At 43.6% G+C, this 20,447-nt stretch overlaps 1 protein-coding gene across 1 annotated transcript in view; it reads left to right on the top strand.

The window, feature by feature from the left end:
• The window catches only part of MRPL52 (mitochondrial ribosomal protein L52), a 35,773-nt gene extending 27,408 nt beyond the window's left edge, over window positions 1-8,365 (top strand). The window contains exons 2-5 of the mRNA XM_069761786.1: window positions 461-566; window positions 677-744; window positions 5,975-6,039; window positions 8,063-8,365. Coding sequence (XP_069617887.1) covers window positions 461-566; window positions 677-744; window positions 5,975-6,039; window positions 8,063-8,200 — 377 coding nt within the window. The 3' untranslated portion in view covers window positions 8,201-8,365. The remainder of the gene's footprint in view (window positions 1-460; window positions 567-676; window positions 745-5,974; window positions 6,040-8,062) is intronic.
• Window positions 8,366-20,447: the final 12,082 nt, after the last annotated feature.

Below are 20,447 nucleotides of genomic sequence, written 5' to 3'. Positions count from 1 at the left end.
TTCCCGGCGCCTTCGCACTGCAGTATTTTGCTCTGCCCTCAACAGGGCAGACAAAGTGCGCCTGCGCTGGAGCCGCAGCGTGAAGACCAGAAGAGGACGTCATTTGATGAAGACGGGAGGCGCCGGACCCGGACCAACAACAGGAACGCCCCCCAGGTGAGTATAATCAAACGTCTTTTTCTCATCTTTTAGGATACATCGGGGGCTCATCTACAGCATTCCAGAATGCTGTAGATAAGCTCCTGATGCCGGTGGGCTTACCTCACCCGCGATTTTCAGGGTGACAGGTTCCCTTTAAGGCCATGGATCAGTAGATGGCATCAATGACCTCATCTATAGGTATTACGGTGATGGTCATGTCATTTTCCCATCTGACAGGCCCCCTTATATTTATTTTGTGTTTCCAAGTAATTAGTGAAATAAAATGTGATTATGCATTTTTTCCATGTATGTTTTCCAGTGCCCTATCTGCAGTCAGGAGTGTACCATAGACTTGTAATCTATCCATGGAGGCGCAGTCTGCATAGCAGTGCTTTGCTGTGTGCTTCACAGGACTGGAGAATTAAGTAAGTGTTTTGGATCCCTTTATTATATAGATGTAATCCAGCAGTGAAATAACACATTTAGTCCTTATAGGCATTCTGTTTTTCTCTTATATTTTTTTTTTTTCTTTTAGGCATGGTTTTGCACGCAGTGGTTCAGAATATGGTCCCTTGACGGATCTTCCAGATTGGAGTTTTGCAGGTAAATGAGTATATGGAAGGGCTGGCATGGAGAAGTATCTATACATGATAATTCTTTGTGCTATTTCTATTGTGAGGCAGTGACTGGTGTTACCTGTGTGGGTCACAGTATGTTCTCCCCAGGATGTGCATGGAGGCGTATTGAGGCCATGGGAGGGCATTGCAATCACAGCCGTAGGGAAAACCTGCTATGGGCTTTTGTGTTTGAAACAGACTGCAGTATGGTAGTGGCGCAGTTCGTTTCATTCCCAGCCTGAGTTTTTCATGTGGCTGAAGGCCACAGGTTGCTAGTTAAAAACTCTGCAGTATAGGGTTTGGGTGTGTCAGGGTCAGTCTGGTGTTTGGAAGAGTACAGAGCAGGAGGCTCTGAATTTCTCCACCTGTTTGAGGCAACACAGGCCAGCCGAGTCAAACAGCCAAGGCAGCTAAATAGTCTGGCACCCACAGCGTACACAGCGGTGCAGTCGCCCACGGTAATTGGTCTCTGAGGCGGACTGTCTTGTGTCCATTGGTGAACCGGAGGTAGACTGTCCTCTGCCCGGAGGAGGACTGGCTTGTTTATTGACTGTAAACTGGAGGATATGGTTCCCGGCTGCAATCTGGATGATATTGTGTAAAGCTATGAGTAAAGAGAGATTAACATGGTGGTACAGTCGCCCACGGCATGATCTCATGAGGGCTGGCGTGTTTAATGACTGTAAGCTGTGAGTAGCACATTAAGGCTGGTTTCACATTTGCGTAGGGCAGAGCTGCAGAGGGCTGCGTACTTCCTCAGTTAAGCCCCGCCCACTGTTGCACCTCTTCCATTCAGCTCCACCTATGTTGGCATGCGTCCTGCATACCTATCTTTAACATTGGGTGCGCAGGCCATGCGAATATGCGTTGAACACAACATATTGCATCCGCATACATTCGCATGGCCTGAGTACCCAATGTTAAAGATAGGTACGTGGGACGCATGCCTACGTAGGCGGAGCTGAATGAAAGAGGTGTGGCAGTAGGCGGGGCTTAACGGAGGAAGTACGCAGCCCTCCGCAGCTCTGCCTTATGCAAATATGAAACCAGCCTAACACAGCGGTGCAGAGATGGACTAGCGTGTTTAGTAACTGTAATCCAGGCTGGGTCACTGCCTCATCACTGCATAAGTGTGCTACCGCTGCATTACACTATACATTATTACATTATTTCCATCCAACACACAACAAGCTACCGTATAAGCTGAGATTTTCAGCCCATTTTTGGGGGTTGAAAGTCCCCCTCTCGGCTTATACTCGAGTCATACCCAGGGGTCGGCAGGGGAGGTGGAGCGGGGGCTGTCTAATTATACTCACCTGCTCCTGGTGCGGTCCCTGCAGGTCCCTGCTTCCCTGGCGCCGCAGCTTCTTCCTGTACTGAGCGGTCACATGGTACCGCTCATTACAGTAATGAATATGTGGCTCCACCTCCCATAGGGGTGGAGCTGCATATTCATTACTGTAATGAGCGGTAACGGTGACTGCTCAATACAGGAAGAAGCTGCAGCGTCGGGGAAGCAGGGACTGCACTGCGCCAGGAGCAGGTGAGTATAAAAGGGAGGGGAGCGCAGCGCTGCGCGATATTCACCTGCTCCTCGTTCCGGCGCCGCTCTCTTCTGCAGTAACGCTCAGGTCAGAGGGCACGGTGACGTGGTTAGTGCGCGCCCTCTGCCTGAACGTCAGTGCAGAAGACGCTGAAGATGGAGCGGCGCCGGAACAAAGTCAGGTGAATATTGAAAGTGCTGGGGGCCTGAGTGACGGAGAGGTGAGTATGTGATTTTTTTTTTTTTTTTTTATCGCAGCAACAGCAAATGGGGCAAGTGTCTGTATGGAGCATCTTGTGGGGCCATAACGTTTGTGCAGCACTATATGGGGCAAGTGTCTGTATGGAGCATCTTATGGGGCCACAATCATAGTTTGTGCAGCACTATATGGCGCAAATATCTTTATGGAGCATCTTATGGGGCCATAATCAACATTTATGCAACATTATATTGGGCAAATGTGTCTGGAGTATCTTATGGGGCTATAATCAGCATTTGTGCAGCATTATATTGGGCAAATATCTTTATGGAGCATCTTATGGGGCCATTATTAACCCTTATGCAGGATTATATGGGGCATATTTTAATATGGAGCATCTTATGGGGCCATCATAAACTGTATGGAGCATTATATGGGGCTCCTGATTCAATATGGATATTCAAAAACACTTAACCTACTGATGTCTTAATTAATTTTACTTTTATTGGTATCTATTTTTACTTTTGACATTTACCGGTAGCTGCTGCATTTTCCACCCTAGGCTTATACTCGAGTCATTAAGTTTTCCCAGTTTTTTGTGGCAAAATTAGGGGGGGGGGGGGTCGGCTTATACTCGAGTATATACGGTAACTTTTTTTAAAAAAAAATTTAAGAAATCATACATTTTGTAAACTATGAGTAAAATATCTCTAATCTTTGCAGGTTTACTTATTTGCTCATTTTAAAAGCGTTTTTGAACTTGATGCCCCATCAATAGTGTAAGCCAATTTATTAAAAATGTTGTCTGTGTATATAATACTGATTCTATATCCTGAGGACTGGTCACCATTCTCGCAGGTGGGGTGAGGGGTTCTGACACTCGACATCCCCAGTGATCAGCGGTTATAGGCTTCGGTGGCAGATGGATACAGACACCAATATCATATATGATTGGTTAGGTCCGGCACCCTTGCAATTAATTGTATGAAAAGGCCGTGATACTCAGTGAGTGGATTTCATTTTTTACATTGGGTTTACACGGTTCCTGACTGCACACATCATAGTTTATGCAGCAGCTCTGGATGGATAACTGCTTTCATCTGTTCTGCATTTCTTTGGTTTTGTACTCATGCCATGACGTTACCACCAGAGAGTGCATTTGCCTGCACTTTCTACCTAAAACAACTTCTATTAGCACCCGTACAGTTTAGTTTTACAGAGCATGGGCCAGTGTTCCCAAATGAAGGTTGTAGAGATGTTGGAACTTTAAGAAATGTTAAACAGATAAGCAGTGCCCATGATGCACCTCTTGGCGGCTGCCTCTTCTGCCGCTGATTACCCAACAGGTGATGTGTTTGCTGCTTTAGAGGAGACACAAATAATTTAGCCAGCAGGTGGCAGCATCACATAGTGAAGTTGTCTTCTGTGCATATTGAGGAGGTTAAGAGAAATATTCTACATGGTGGAAAAGGGATGCATGTAGATACAGTGGGGCAAAAAAGTATTTAGTCAGTCAGCAATAGTGCAAGTTCCACCACTTAAAAAGATGAGAGGCGTCTGTAATTTACATCATAGGTAGACCTCAACTATGGGAGACAAACTGAGAAAAAAAAATCCAGAAAATCACATTGTCTGTTTTTTTTAACATTTTATTTGCATATTATGGTGCAAAATAAGTATTTGGTCAGAAACAAACAATCAAGATTTCAGGCTCTCACAGACCTGTAACTTCTTTAAGAGTCTCATCTTTCCTCCACTCATTACCTGTAGTAATGGCACCTGTTTAAACTTGTTATCAGTATAAAAAGACACCTGTGCACACCCTCAAACAGTCTGACTCCAAACTCCACTATGGTGAAGACCAAAGAGCTGTCAAAGGACACCAGAAACAAAATTGTAGCCCTGCACCCGGCTGGGAAGACTGAATCTGCAATAGCCAACCAGCTTGGAGTGAAGAAATCAACAGTGGGAGCAATAATTAGAAAATGGAAGACATACAAGACCACTGATAATCTCCCTCGATCTGGGGCTCCACGCAAAATCCCACCCCGTGGGGTCAGAATGATCACAAGAACGGTGAGCAAAAATCCCAGAACCACGCGGGGGGACCTAGTGAATGAACTGCAGAGAGCTGGGACCAATGTAACAAGGCCTACCATAAGTAACACACTACGCCACCATGGACTCAGTTCCTGCAGTGCCAGACGTGTCCCACTGCTTAAGCCAGTACATGTCCGGGCCCGTCTGAAGTTTGTTAGAGAGCATTTGGATGATCCAGAGGAGTTTTGGGAGAATGTCCTATGGTCTGATGAAACCAAACTGGAACTGTTTGGTAGAAACACAACTTGTCGTGTTTGGAGGAAAAAGAATACTGAGTTGCATCCATCAAACACCATACCTACTGTAAAGCATGGTGGTGGAAACATCATGCTTTGGGGCTGTTTCTCTGCAAAGGGGCCAGGACGACTGATCCGGGTACATGAAAGAATGAATGGGGCCATGTATCGTGAGATTTTGGGTGCAAACCTCCTTCCATCAGCAAGGGCATTGAAGATGAAACGTGGCTGGGTCTTTCAACATGACAATGATCCAAAGCACACCGCCAGGGTAACGAAGGAGTGGCTTCGTAAGAAGCATTTCAAGGTCCTGGAGTGGCCTAGCCAGTCTCCAGATCTCAACCCTAAAGAAAACCTTTGGAGGGAGTTGAAAGTCCGTGTTGCCAAGCGAAAAGCCAAAAACATCACTGCTCTAGAGGAGATCTGCATGGAGGAATGGGCCAACATACCAACAGTGTGTGGCAACTTTGTGAAGACTTACAGAAAACGTTTGACCTCTGTCATTGCCAACAAAGGATATATTACAAAGTATTGAGATGAAATTTTGTTTCTGACCAAATACTTATTTTCCAACATAATATGCAAATAAAATGTTAAAAAAAACAGACAATGTGATTTTCTGGATTTTTTTTTTTTCTCAGTTTGTCTCCCGTAGTTGAGGTCTACCTATGATGTAAATTACAGACGCCTCTCCTCTTTTTAAGTGGTGGAACTTGCACTATTGCTGACTGACTAAATACTTTTTTGCCCCACTGTATATGGTAGTAGTCTGTGTATGAAGAGCAGGTGACTGCACGGCACATGGGTGAGGGGGTGAATTTGGAGCCACATGTTTCTATATGGGATAAATGGGTTCCCAGAGAAGAAGCGCAGGGGGGACATGTAGATGGTCTCATGTAGTGAGGTCACCGCACATGTGACTGACACTGCATTATGGAACTTTTGGCTATTGTATGTGGAGGCAGGTAGAGCACTTTGAGGGGCACACAGTATACTGTTTTTGTATTCCCAGCTGAAAGGGAACAGGGCTTGGTGATCTTAAGGCTTCTGAGATGTTGGTGACTATGCTGCTGTTGGGATTTTTGTCTACACTAATTAACAGATTTTAAGATCTGAATTTCTAATTTTCTCCTAACAGATGGGCGAGCGGCTCCACCAATGAAAGGACAGAGCAGGAGAAAGGAGGAGAACAAAGAACTGGCTGTAGGTGCCTCTTCTGTGTACAGTGTCATACATAGTACTTGCCACTCCAGCCACTGTCCACTTTAACGCTTATATTAGGCCTCTTTCACACTTCAGTTATTTGGCGTCAGTCTAAAACCGCCATTTTCCTCAAATAACGGATCCGTCAATTTTTTTTGACGGATCCGTTATTTTCCCATAGACTTGCATTAGTGACGGATTGTGACGGATGGTCGTCCGTTCCATCCGCCATGCGACGGATCCGTCGAAATTTGGCGGACGTTTTCTGAAAATAGACGGACATTGAAACGTTTTTTGTCCCCGCCGAAATGGCGGATCGCGACGGATCCGTCGCGTCTGCCATTCCATAGAATGGGCGCCTATGGGCGACGGATCCGCCGCAAACGTTTTTTTCGGCGGATCAGTCGCCCCAATCCGTTTTTTCAATTGCCATGCTCCAAAAAGAAGATACTTTTCCCAGACAGCCCCCAAGTAACGGATCCGTCAAAAAAACGGATCCGTTAGAACCGTTTTTACAACAATTGTGACGGATCCGTCAATCCGTCACTATGTCGGTAGTGACTGACGCCAAATAACTGAAGTGTGAAAGAGGCCTTAGTTGCAAAAATAGGAATCCTTTTAGATATACAGTGTGGTGGAATATGTGTAAATATATCTATATGTGTGTATTGACATATGTCTAGGGTTATATATGTGACTAGAGATAATGTAACCTCTATCCTGAAGGCAAGTCGCACCTAGGTGTTAATAGGTTCTTCCTTGAGACTAGTAGAATTTGTGTCTCCATATCTCACCAGGAGGTCTAGCTAGGTCCAAGAAGAAAGGGAACATTTGCCACCTCCTAGGTCTTGGAAGGGAGATGTTAATTGTGGCCTGAGGTTATCTATTCCTGAGAACCTTTTCACAAGTGTTTCAAGAGAAAAATAATATATTCATTAGTAGCGCGGGCGTGGCCAATCAGAAAGCCAGCAATTATGATATTAACCTGAGGGGCCGGTCTAGAAACCTGACCTCCAGACCAAAGTTATACATTTAGGCTGCAGACAGAGAATTGTGTTCACGTGTTGGGGGCAGCTTGAAAAGCTGGCGTGATCCAATCTACATTCGTCCTACCCTCAGGGAGCAGAAGCAACTACCAGTAAGATGATTTCTGTAAGTTTCTCCCCTTTATTTTATACTGTTTTGCATAAGTTGTATGTCTTTTTATTATCATATTTTTATACCTTTTTCTTATTGTAAGCATTGAACCTTTTGTTATTAAAGTATAAAACTTTAACAAGTTGAACCTTGAATGTTATTAAAGAATCCATAGCCTAAGGTGTGTGAGCCTTATGAGTGATAGACATTATTAGTATTATTAGTTCCGGGACTCATCGCCCCAGTATTCGGTGAGTGGTGGCAGTGTGTATGAGCGGGTGTGTGGCCTGGGTCCCAGATTATGCTCCAGATGTAAATGTGCATTAGACTCCACAATTAGTGTTTGGACTGCTTGGTTCACATTAACCGTGCAGTCTAAAAAGGCTGCTGATCACCCAAAAGAACGAGCAAATTGCTCGTCCCTCGAGTAAAATGATCTTTTGGATTCCCCAAAAGATCATCTTTCTTAGGGCATCATCCTCAGTAAACAGGACCTGTGCTGCCGAGAACAGTCGCAGCCTATGCTCTAATGTTACGGATCCCTCAGTGAATGTCTGTCTGAAGTTTGGTCTGCCCACGTGGACAGCTTGTTAGGGCCACGTTCACACGTTCAGTATTTGGTCAGTATTTTACCTCAGGATGTGTAAGCCAAAACCAGGAGAGGTGAGGTAAGATACTGACCAAATATTGAATGTGGCCTTAAATGACTGCCGACTGGCAAACGCATAACTGCACCGTAAGTCCTGAGCGAAATATAAACAAAACCCTCAAAATAGGACAATACGGTCACCTGCGTAGTTGAGCCATATATCGTTACACAGCTGGAGGATGATCTGTGTTTACCTCAGTCGATGGAGTGACTTTTTTTTTTTCCCCCTTATTACAGAGTCGTATTATCATGTTCAGTAAAGAGATGGATGAAGGAATGAAAAAATGGACAGAAAAACAGGAAAGTCTCCAGGAGCAGAAGCTCTTGAAACAGAAGAATCAGCTAAAACCAAAGGCTATATATAGGAAAAGTTGAAACTCCTAAAAATTCTTCATATGTTAGCGGTTTCTTCTCTTTATTCCTGTTCATTCTTGAATGTTGCGTTTTTATTTTTAATATTGTATTTTCATTATGATGAAATTGAAGTAGTATGAAAAGCTTTATAGAGATTAAAAAGCAAAAAATATTACTCGCTCTGAATACTTTGTCACATTGTATTGCATTATATTTGCTATGACTTCCATGTTAAAGGCATTGTATCACATCTATGTTTTAATTGTAACCTGAAAGTATTTAAAAAAAAAAAAATATATATATATATATATATATATATATATATATATATATATATATATATATATTCTTCAAAACACAGGCTGGACAGAGAGATGGTATGGTGAATCCTGCATTTAGCAAGGGGTTGGACAAGATGACCATGGAAGTTCATTCCAACTCTAATAATCTGATTCTTTTAGTGTGTGTGTGTGTGTGTATGTATATTTATTATTATAAATATTTTTTTTTTTCTTGGAAGCAGTCTTCTATGAGGCTGATGTTTCTAGCTGGGAACAGCAGCACAGGACATTGCAGCAGTGTGTAGTGAGCATGCTCTCCTGTACTGAAATTTATTTGGCTTAAACATTACATTAAAGTCTGGTCCTTTTACATTTATCCTTACACTAGGTCATCAATATCAAATCAATTGGGTCAAACATCAAGTCACCCCGACAGATCAGCTGTTATCAGCTGTCATGGCTGCCGGATGTAAACAGTGTGCAGAGCTGGAGCGGAACAGTCCCATTCACTTTATACTGGCCTTCTTTGGGTACTTCTGCTTGGCTGCCATTGACCTCAGCTCTAGAAAGGCAGGTATCAGCTGCTATGATGTCCTGCTACCCTCAGGATCACTACATCTAGCATCTGAGCCTGATCCAAATAACATGGAAAAGTTTTGGATGGTATCTTACATGAGCAATGCATTTTTTTCCCAAACCTCAAAGTGATAACATGCTCCTTCATCAGATATTGATTTGGAAGCCTGTCTGCAGATGTTCTCATAATGTGCACGCACACTGCTAGGAGCGCCATTGTGCGGAGAGGTGCAGTGCTTGTCTATAAATGTCCCTTCAATCTCAAATTTTGTGGGTGACAGTATGGCTTACCAGTGTTATGTACATGTGAGCGTCCCTGCACGATCCCTCTTACTCCTCCTGGCAGGGATGCCAACGTGTACACCCACTCACCTGCTTTGCTCTGGTCCCCGCCAATACTGCTTCCTTCCAGGACCTGCACGCAGGTCTTCTGGGAGTGTGCTTTGGGCATGCGCGCGCTCCCTGGTTCCTAAAGGGGCAGCGTGCACACTTCTGTATGGTCACCCAGCCAGTGGCTGGGAGACATCAGATATTTAAGGCACTCTCCCCTATAGGGAGGTGCCTGAGCAACTTTAGTGTTTACTATGTGCATTACTGTCTTAGTTGTAAGGTCCCCATATTTGTGCCATCTGAACCTCACCCTAAACCTGTCCTGCCAGTACCTAGTCCTGATCTGCCTAGTCCGCTCCTGTACAGCAACTCTATCCTGTCCAGTCTAAACCTGCACCTGTGATCCCATAAATGAGTCCATCCTGTCTGTACCTGCTCTGATATCCTTCTGTTAACCAGTTCCTGGCTGTCTTGACTCTCAAAGTCAATCATTTCTTACCTGCCCCTTTTGGGGTCAGCTACGGCTCCCAGGTCTGTGCTGGAGTGGTTCCTGGCATCCACCTGTGGCGCAAGTCTAAACACACCATCAGGGGCTCTAGTGAAGAACCAGGTGGTCATTTAGTTACGCCCCTCCAGGCTCTCTAGTCCGTGGCTCAGTGGTTCCACAACAACCAGTCATCAGAAACTGAATGCATATCAGCAACAGAAAAATGCCCAAGGTATAAATATAAAGCAGTTGTGAAGAAAGCGTTAAAGGGACACTGTCACCTGAATTTGGAGGGAACAATCTTCAGCCATGGAGGCGGGGTTTTGGGGTTTTTGAGTCACCCTTTCCTTACCCGCTGGCTGCATGCTGGCTGCAATATTGGATTGAAGTTCATTCTCTGTCCTCCGTAGTACATGCCTGCACAAAGCAATCTTGCCTTGCGCAGGCGTGTCCTATGGAGGACAGAGAATGAACTTCAATCCAATACTGCAGCCAGCATGCAGCCAGCGGGTAAGGAAAGAGTGAATCAAAAACCCCAAAACCCCGCCTCCATGGCTGAAGATTGTTCCCTCCAAATTCAGGTGACAGTGTCCCTTTAAGGGTAGTACCTACTGGAGACAGTATAACAGTCAGTGAAGCCCGTACAACCAGATTCTAACTTTCACTTTTCTAATACAGGTTTGAAAATTAAAGGGAATCTGTCACCAGGTTTTTGATGCCTAATCTGAGAGCAGAATAATATAGGGTGCAGCACAGTGGTTAGCATTGTAGCCTTGCAGCGCTGGGGTCCTGAGTTCAAATCCCACCAAGGACTGGAGTTTGTATGTTCTCTCTGTGTTTGCATGGGCTCTCCCATTTCCGTCCAAAGAGATACTGATAGGGAATCTAGATTGTGAGCCCCATTTAAGATAGTGATGATAATGTCTGTGAAGCACTGTTGTATTAATGGTGCTATATGAGTGAAGAAAATAAATAAAACTTTAGAGACATCTGATTCTAGTAATGTTTCATTTACTAGGCTTCTTGCTCACTGTTTTACCAGCTGGAGATCATCATTAGAGGACTAGTATCCCTTCTGCCAGGTAGTCAAGCTTATAAATGAGCTCTGTGTAACCACTGATAGGCAGCTTTCTGCCTATGCACAGTGTACACAGAAATCTGACAATCAGTGATGCGAGTGAAGATATGCAGAGGTCATAATTCGGAGAACTGGTAGATCTGCAGCAGGGAAACCAGTAATTTTATCACAACTCCAGCTCAGTACATGATACATATCTATTATTAGAGTCTCTGTCCCAACATCATGCTGCTCCCAGATGGGCTACCAAAGGTGTGGTGAAAGGTTCACTTTACAGAAGCAATGTTACACTGACCATTTGTCTGCCCTGGTTTTTTATGCTGGAAGTTCTAGCATAGATACAGGAACACGCCCCGAAACGCGCGTCGGGGTGGGTTTGGAGCAGACATTCTCCCCGCGGCATCAGCTGATCAGGTATATCTCTGGGCTATTATTATAGTTATGTGCCATTTGGCTTCCTACTCCTGCGGGCTCTGATTACCATTCTCTTACCATTGAGCACTATTACCATGTAGTGCGCAGGAGTTGCTGTTACCTTTTGCTTTCAGTGCATTTTACCCGGCTGCTGGCGTGGGGAGCGTATTCCGTCTCCATGCGTTCTGTGTATTTTGTGAGCAGATTTTTACCCACTACTATTTCTTGATTCCTTGTGTTTTGTGTATTTATATATATCTAATAAAGATTTTGGCATTTTCTTTGGACTTTGCTGCACCATTTTTTTCTTTGTGTTTTTGTAGATACAGGAACTGCAGACACATACCGCTTGGCGTCCTCCATGCAGCTGTGAATCCAGTATTGCTAGCAGCTGTCAGTGGCTGCTGACTACAGCACTTGTAATGGCAGAATGTAAGCTGCCGGCCTCGTGGTCAGTATTCACCAGAGCTGGGGACATAACTCAGGAGAGCTGTGTCCAGTGTATACAAGAGGAAATGGAGTCAGAACGGTTCATGATTAATTAAAGCTTTTCATCCTGATTACGTTGCATTGAAAGCCACCACAAAGAATGTCTGTTACAGATGGCTCTGAATGGGAACAGTGGGCCATTCAGCATAAAGGAAGTTTGTAGTATGACTTGTCCGTTACATCAAGGGAAATTAATTAACCCTTTGTGGTTGGGTGCAGACAAGTGACACCCAGCTGTGGTCTCCCACCAACTCTAAACCCTGTTTCTGGCAAGTGGTCATGTCCTTTTTTTTTTTTTAACATGATTGCTCCTCTTTATCATGAAGACCATACAAATGTAATTATACCTAAATAATGAAGTTACAAATAATAATTCTATAGGTTTATGGGTGAAAGCAGCAAACTATTCTAAAAGAAATTTAAAGGGTTTCTTTTTGTTTCCCTATTCAATATACTTCTACGTTAATGTTCCTGTCCCTCATGTACAAGGACATATTCGGGCTCTGTATGATATAAGGCTTATGTAAATACTCAGCAGTCTGAGTCCATACTCCACTAAAAACATTACCAATAAGAGCTAAAAGTCCATATTGAAAGTGATTTTCCACTTTTAATTACCGTTTGGCCCGAAGATCCGCAGGGAGCCTATGTAAGTGCTATTTATTTTCTTATTGCATACTTGGTCCATAAGTTATAGATCTGTGTGTGTATGTGTATATATAGAGTAAGAGATAAAAAAAACAACAACTAGCACTCCCAATGTGAACACGTGCACGCTGCAAAACTGCATTATATATACAAAAAAAGAACACAGCTGCACATGTGCATGAATCTAGGCCGTGTGAAAACACAAACAAACATTCAATATAGGTTATACTTCTCAAAAATATTTTTTCAAAAATAATTTCTTTTTTCATAAAACTTACAGTAGATGAAAATGAAGGTTCTTAGCGCATAACTTGGCCAATTAATGTAATCCCATCAACCACGGCAAGGTGACCTCCCTCTGATGGGTCCTACTCTACTGCACATGCCACTTTTGGACCACCAGCCTACAACTATGGACAAAACATGTCACTCTCAGGTAAGCCTACAATTTATGGGCAGGTAGAGCTGATTACGGCCACCTGCAAGGTCAATGGGAGGAGTGCAGAATCAGGCTGGAGGCAGCCACATCCAGTAACTAAATAGAGAAAAAAAAACAACCAGCACTCCTAATGTGAACACGTGCACGCTGCAAAACTGCATCATACAGACAAAAAACACAGCAGCACGTGCATGAATCTAGGCCATGTGAAAACACAAACATTCAATATAGATTATTTGTATTACCGTATATACTCGAGTATAAGCTGAGATTTTCAGCCCATTTTTTTGGGCTGAAAGTGGCCCTCGGCTTATACTCGAGTCATTGTCAGCGGGGGAGTGGCACGGTGACATACTCACCTGCTCCTGGTGATGTCCCATGGGCTCCGGGAGTCGGCAGCATCTTCCTGTGTTCAGCGGTCACGTGGTACCGCTCATTAAAGTAATGAATATGGACGCATATTCATTACTGTAATGAGCGGTACGTGACCGCTGAACACAGGAAGATGCCGCCGGAGACCATCTGACAGTGAGACGCTGCCAGGGACCGCGCCGGGAGCAGGTGAGTATATCGGGGGAGGAGAGCATTGCGTGATAGTCACCTTCGTTCCACCGCTGCGCGCTGCTCTTCCATCCTCTGCACTCACATACTCACCTCTCTTCGCTCAGGCCCCCGGCACTTGCGATAGTTCCATCCTCTGCACTTACTGTTCAGGTCAGAGGGCGCGATGACGCGATTAGTGTGCGCGCCGCCCTCTGCCTGAACAGTCAGTGCAGAGGATGGAAGACAGAGCAGCGCGTGGAACGAGGAAGGTGACTATCGCAAGTGCCGAGGGCCTGAGCGAAGAGGTGAGTATGTGATTTTTTTTATTTTAATCGCAGCAACAGCATACGGGGCAAATGTGTGGAGCATCGTATGGGGCCACAATGTATGGCGCATCATATGGGGCCGCAATGTATGGAGCATCTTATGGGGCCGCAATGTATGGAGCATCGTATGGGGAATAATGTATGGAACATCTTATGGGGCATCTTATGGGGCATAATGAGTGGAGTATCTCATGGGGCATAATGTATGGAGCATCTTATGGGGCCATCAACCTTTATGCAGCATTGTATGGGGCAAATGTTTCTATGGAGCACTTATGGGGCCATTATTAACCTTTGTGCAGCATTATATGGGGCATATTTTAATATAGAGCATTATATGGGGCATATTTTGTATGGAGCATCTTATGTGGCCCATAATGAACTGTATGGAGCATTATATGGGGCTCCTGATTCAATATGGATATTCAAAAACACTTAACCTACTGATGTCTCAATTAATTTTACATTTATTGGTATCTATTTTTATTTTTGACATTTACCGGTAGCTGCTGCATTTTCTACCCTAGGCTTATACTCAAGTTTTTTGTGCCAAAATTAGGGGGGTCGGCTTATACTCGAGTATATACGGTATATATTTTAGAATAAAAACTATTTAGCTTCTTCTTGCTTTGTTTTTGTTTCTTTTCTTTTAAAAGCCAAGACATCTCTATGTTTTTGTTGGAAGGGAAGTGTGAAGAATTGATTATTTTGCAGGACACTGATAATTTTCAATGTCACCCATATTTTTAAAGAGAATTTGAAACTATTTTTAGTCCCCTTAGGCTTGTATAATATCACTTATTCCATTACAAATGTAACCGTCTTCATTAACGACCACTGACATTTATAGGACGTCATGAGCAGGTGTCAGGTCTTGCATCATGACGTGCTATAGATGTCTTTAAGCTGTCAATATGTGAAAACACATAGTGACCGCTCTGTGCAGACAGCAGTCACTGACAGCTGATCAGCACGGCTAGAGATGCAGGGACCCTTTACAGCAGTCTCTGCTCTCTGATTGCTGTGATCAGTCAGTCAATCTGTCTTACCAATCACAGCAAGTGATCGCTGGGAAGTGCTAAAATATCATCACTTCCCCACACGATCACCGCCAGTGCCCGCACAGCTCTTGGCTGATTAATCCTCCAGATACCGTGATCAATAGTGATCGCAGCATTTGGAAGGTTGTGAGAGGGAGTGGGCTACCTTGCTCAACTCCATCAGCATCAACGTGACAATATCAAGGGGAGCTGATGGTTGTCATGGCACCCAGGGGTCAAACAAAGACCTGGTGTGCCAGGTACAGTGGCCTATTATACACAGCCATAGGCAGGGTGTAATAGGCGATCTGACTGTGTAATCTGACAGGTTTCATGCATTGCAGCGCTGGTGCATTGTAATGCATGAGACCAGTGATTAGACTAAGGCCGGGGATCACACCTACGCGAGATACGGTCGAGTCTCGCAGGTGAAAACCCTGCTCTGGCGCCGGCACTCCGGAGAGGAAAGTACAGCCGCACAGCAATACATGGAGTCCCATAGAGGAACTAAGTAAAATGGTTAACAAGATTGAAAAAATTATTAAAAACAAAAAAACACAAAATAAAGAACAAAAAAATATTACACCATAAAAACAAATTTATGTAAAAACATAGATAAACAAAACAAATGCAAATATTTGGTATCGACACTTCCAGAATGACTCGATCTATAAAACTGTCACACTAGATAACCCATACAGTGATTGCCGTAATAAAAAAAAAACGCTGGAAAAAAAGTGGAATAAAATGTGTTCTAAAAGACGAATTTAAATAATGATATCACTGAAAACATCATCTTGTCACAAAAAAAAGCCATCACACAGCTCTGTCAGTGAAAAAATAAAAAAAGTTATAGCACTCAGAATAGTGATGCAAAAACAATATTTTTCTATAAAATGTTTTTTTTTATTATACAGAAGCAACACTACATAAAAAAAATTATATAAATATGGTATTGCTGTAATCATACTGGCCCGAAGAATAAAGCTGCCTTGTCACTTTTACCACCTGGTGAACGAAATAAAAAAAAACAATTCCTGAATTGCTGTTTTTTGTTCATTCTGCTTCCCAAAAATCAGAATAGAAAGCGATCAAAACATGATTTCACACTAGCGTCGTTTGGGATACGTCGCAATGCGTCGTTGTGGGGAAAAAGTGCATCCTGCAAAGTTGTCTGCAGGATGCGTTTTTTCCCCATGGACTAACATTAGCGGCGCATTGCCACACGTCGCAACCGTCGTGCGAAGGTTGCGTCGTGTTGTGGCGGACCGTCCGAACAAAAATACGTTGCTTGCAACGTTTTTTTGAGCGTCGTGTCTGCCATTTCCGACCGCGCATGCGCGGACGGAACTCCGCCCCCATCTCCCTGCAACTCACAATGGGGCAGCGGATGCTCTGGAAAAATGCATCCGCTGCCCCCGTTGTGCGGCGCTTCCACAGTATGCGTCGGTACGTCGGCCCGACGCACTGCGACGGGCCAAGTATGACGCTAGTGTGAAAGTAGCCTAAGCCCCATATGGTGTTCTTTCCTTTCTGAGCTTTGTATTGTGCATAAAAAAGTAGTTTTTTTTACCAAATATGGGGCATTGCCGTACTCAGGATCATTTGCATGACAAATTTTGTGGTCTTTTTTTTCCTATTATACCTTTGGAAAATTAAAAACTTGGGGCTAAAATAACATTTTTGTGGAAAAAAATTTTACTTTTCATTTTCATGGCCAATGTTATACAATTCTATGAAATACCTGTGGATTTAAAATGCTCAATAAACCCCTGGAGGTGTATTTTACAAAATGGGGTCATTTGTAGGGATTTCTGCTGTTCTGGAACCTTGGCAGCTCTCCAAATGCAACATGGCATTTGCAATCTATTCCAGACAATTTTTCATTTCAGAAAGCAATAGCGCTCCTTCCCTTCCAAGTTCTACCGCTTGCCCAAAAAAGAGTTTTTGAGGACATATGGGGTATATCTGTATTCACGAGAAATTGTGCAACAATTTATATGGTCTATTTTCTCCTGTTAACTTTGTTAAAATTCGGTGAAGCACATGTTCACCACACATTTAGATAAATTCCTTCAGTTTATAAAATGGGGTCACTTATGGGGGTTTTCCACTGTTTAGGCACATCAGGAGCTCTGAAAACGTGACATGGTGTCCACTATCTATTTCAGACAATTTTGCACTCCAAAAGTTAAATGACACTTCTTCCCTTCTGAGCCCTGCCCTGCACCCAAACAGTAGTTTTCCCCCACATATGGGGTATCGGCATGCTCAGGAGTAATTGCACAACAAATTGTACAGTCCATTTTCTCCTGTTCTCCCTTGCGAAAATGAAAAACATGGAGCTAAAGTAACATTTTTATGGGAAAAATCTAGCTTTCCGTTTTTACAGCTCAAAAGTATAAAATTCTGTGAAGCACTTTTGGGTTCAAGATTCTCACCATACCTCTAGATAAGTTCCTTGAGGTATGTAGTTTCCATAATATGGTCACTTGTGGGGAATTTCCAATGTTTAGGCACATTAGGGGCTCTCCAAACATGACATAATGTCTGCTATCTATTCCAGACAATTTTGGTGTCCAAAAGTCAAATGCTGTTCCTTCCCTTCAAAGCCCTGCCATGTGCCCAAACAGTTTTCCCCCACATATGGGGAGAAATTGCATAACAAATTTTGGGGTCCATTCTCTCCTGTTACCCTTTTGAAAGTAAAACATTTTGAGATAAAACAACATTTTCCTTCTACATTGTTTTAATTTCTGTGAAGCACCTAATGTGTTGGCTGTGCTTTCGAGCTATTTGAGGGGTGAAGTTTTTTAAATGGTGTCACTTATAGGTATTTTCTGTTATATACACCCCTCAAAGTCACTTCAAACATGTTATGTTCCCTAAAAAAATTGGATTTGTAAATTTTGTTGGAAAAGTGAGAAATTGCAGATACACTTTTAACCCTTTTAACTTCCTAACAAAAAAAGAATGGTTTAAAAATTATGATGATGTAAAGTAGACATGTGGTAAATGTTATTTATTAAAGGGAACCTGTCAGCAGGATTGTGCACAGTAACCTACAGACAATGTCAGATCGGCGCAGTTAAACTGATTAAAATGATACCTTGTGGTTTTTGTTTAACCCCTTAATCCCATATGACGTACTATCCCGTCCAGGTGACCTGGGACTTAATTCCCATGGACGGGATAGTACGTCATATGCGATCGGCCGCGCTCACGGGGGGAGCGCGGCCGATCGCGGCCGGGTGTCAGCTGCCTATCGCAGCTGACATCCGGCACTATGTGCCAGGAGCGGTCACGGACCGCTCCCGGCACATTAACCCCCGGCACACCGCGATCAAAGATGATCGCGGTGTGCCGGCGGTGCAGGGAAGCATCGCGCAGGGAGGGGGCTCACTGCGGGCTTCCCTGAGACGATCGGTACACGGTGATGTGCTCACCGTGTACCGAGCGTCTTCTCCCTGCAGTCCCCGGATCCAAAATGGCCGCCGGGCTGCATCCGGGTCCTGCAGGGAGCACTTCCGGGTCAGGATCAGGCTGCAGCTGCAGCTCTAATCCTGCCCGGCTGTATGTCAGATCACCGATCTGATAGAGTGCTGTGCACACTGTCAGATCGATGATCTGTGATGTCCCCCCCTGGGACAAAGTGAAAAAGTAAAAAAAAAAATTTCCACACTTGTAAAAAAAAAAATAAAAAAAAAATTCCTAAATAAAGCAGAAAAAAAAAATATTATTCCCATAAATACATTTCTTTACATAAAAAAAAAACAAAAACAATAAAAGTACACATATTTAGTATCGCCGCGTCCGTAACGACCCGACCTATAAAACTGGCCCACTAGTTAACCCCTTCAGTGAACACCGTAAGAAAAAAAAAAAAAAACGAGCCAAAAAACAACGCTTTATTATCATAACGCTGAACAAAGAGTGGAATAACACGCGATCAAAAAGACGGATATAAATAACCATGTTACCTCTGAAAACGTCATCTTGTCCCGCAAAAAACGAGCCGCCATATAGCATCATAACCAAAAAATAAAAAAGTTATAGTCCTCTGAATAAAGCGATGCCAAAATAATTATTTTTTCTATAAAATAGCTTTTATCGTATAAAAGCGCCAAAACATAAAAAAAATGATATAAATGAGGTGTCGCTGTAATCGTACTGACCTGACGAATAAAACTGCTTTATCAATTTTACCAAACGCGGAACGGTATAAACGCCTCCCCCAAAAGAAATTCATGAATAGCTGGTTTTTGGTCATTCTGCCTCACAAAAAAATCGGAATAAAAAGCGATCAAAAACTGTCACGTGTCCGAAAATGTAACCGATAAAAACGTCAACTCGTCCCGCAAAAAACAAGACCTCACATGACTCTGTGGACCAAAATATGGAAAAATTATAGGTCTCAAAATGTGGAGACGCAAAAACTTTTTTGCTATAAAAAGCGTCTTTTAGTGTGTGACGGCTGCCAATCATAAAAATCCGCTAAAAAACTCGCTATAAAAGTAAATCAAACCCCCCTTCATCACCCCTTTAGTTAGGCTAGGTTCACATTGCGTTAATGGGTTAACGCTAACGGACAGCGTTGCACGGCGAAAATGTCACAATTAACGCCGTGCAACGGGTCCGTTAGCACAACCATTGACAGCAATGTGATTTTCAGGTGTAGCGCATCGCTAGAGCGTGCCATTTTCGGCTCGCGCTAGCAAGGTGCCATTCTTTTGTGGCGCGCCTCAGACGCTGCTTGCAGCGTCCGCGGCGCGCCCGAGGTCCGATCCCCGATCTTCCAGAGCGGGGACGTTAACGCGACCACTAAACACGACACCTAAAAAGACATTGTGTTAGCGCAATCCGCTAGTGCTAAACGGATTTCCCTAACGCAATGTGAACCTAGCCTTAGGGAAAAATAATAAAATTAAAAAAAATGTATTTATTTCCATTTTCCGGTTAGGGTTAGGGTTAGGGTTAGGGCTAGGGTTGGGGCTAGGGTTAGGGTTTGGATTACATTTACGGTTGGGATTAGGGTTGGGATTAGAATTAGGGGTGTGTCTGGGTTAGGTGTGTGGTTAGGGTTACAGTTGGGATTAGGGTTAGTGGTGCGTTTGGATTAGGGTTTCATTTATAATTGGGGGGTTTCCACTGTTTAGACACATCAGGGGCTCTCCAAACGCGACATGGCGTCCGATCTCAATTCCAGCCAATTCTGCATTGAAAAAGTAAAACAGTGCTCCTTCACTTCCGAGCTCTCCCGTGCGCCCAAACAGGGGTTTACCCCAACATATGGGGTATCAGCGTACTCGAGACAAATTGGACAACAACTTTTTGGGTCCAAGTTCTCTTGTTATCCTTGGGAAAATAAAAATTTGGGGGGCTAAAAATCATTTTTGTGGGAAAAAAAAGGATTTTTATTTTCACGGCTCTGCGTTGTAAACTGTAGTGAAACACTTGGGGGTTCAAAGTTTTCACAACACATCTAGATATGTTCCATGGGAGGTCTAGTTTCCAATATGGGGTCACTTGTGGGTGGTTTCTACTGTTTGGGTACATCAGGGGCTCTGCAAATGCAACGTGACGCCTGCAGACCAATCCATCTAAGTCTGCATTCCAA

This window comes from Ranitomeya imitator, chromosome 1 (assembly GCF_032444005.1).
Source record: "Ranitomeya imitator isolate aRanImi1 chromosome 1, aRanImi1.pri, whole genome shotgun sequence".
In the NCBI taxonomy this organism is placed as follows: domain Eukaryota; kingdom Metazoa; phylum Chordata; class Amphibia; order Anura; family Dendrobatidae; genus Ranitomeya; species Ranitomeya imitator.
The sequence above is the reverse complement of the archived record's forward strand: the minus strand, read 5'-3'. Positions and strand labels throughout refer to the sequence as shown.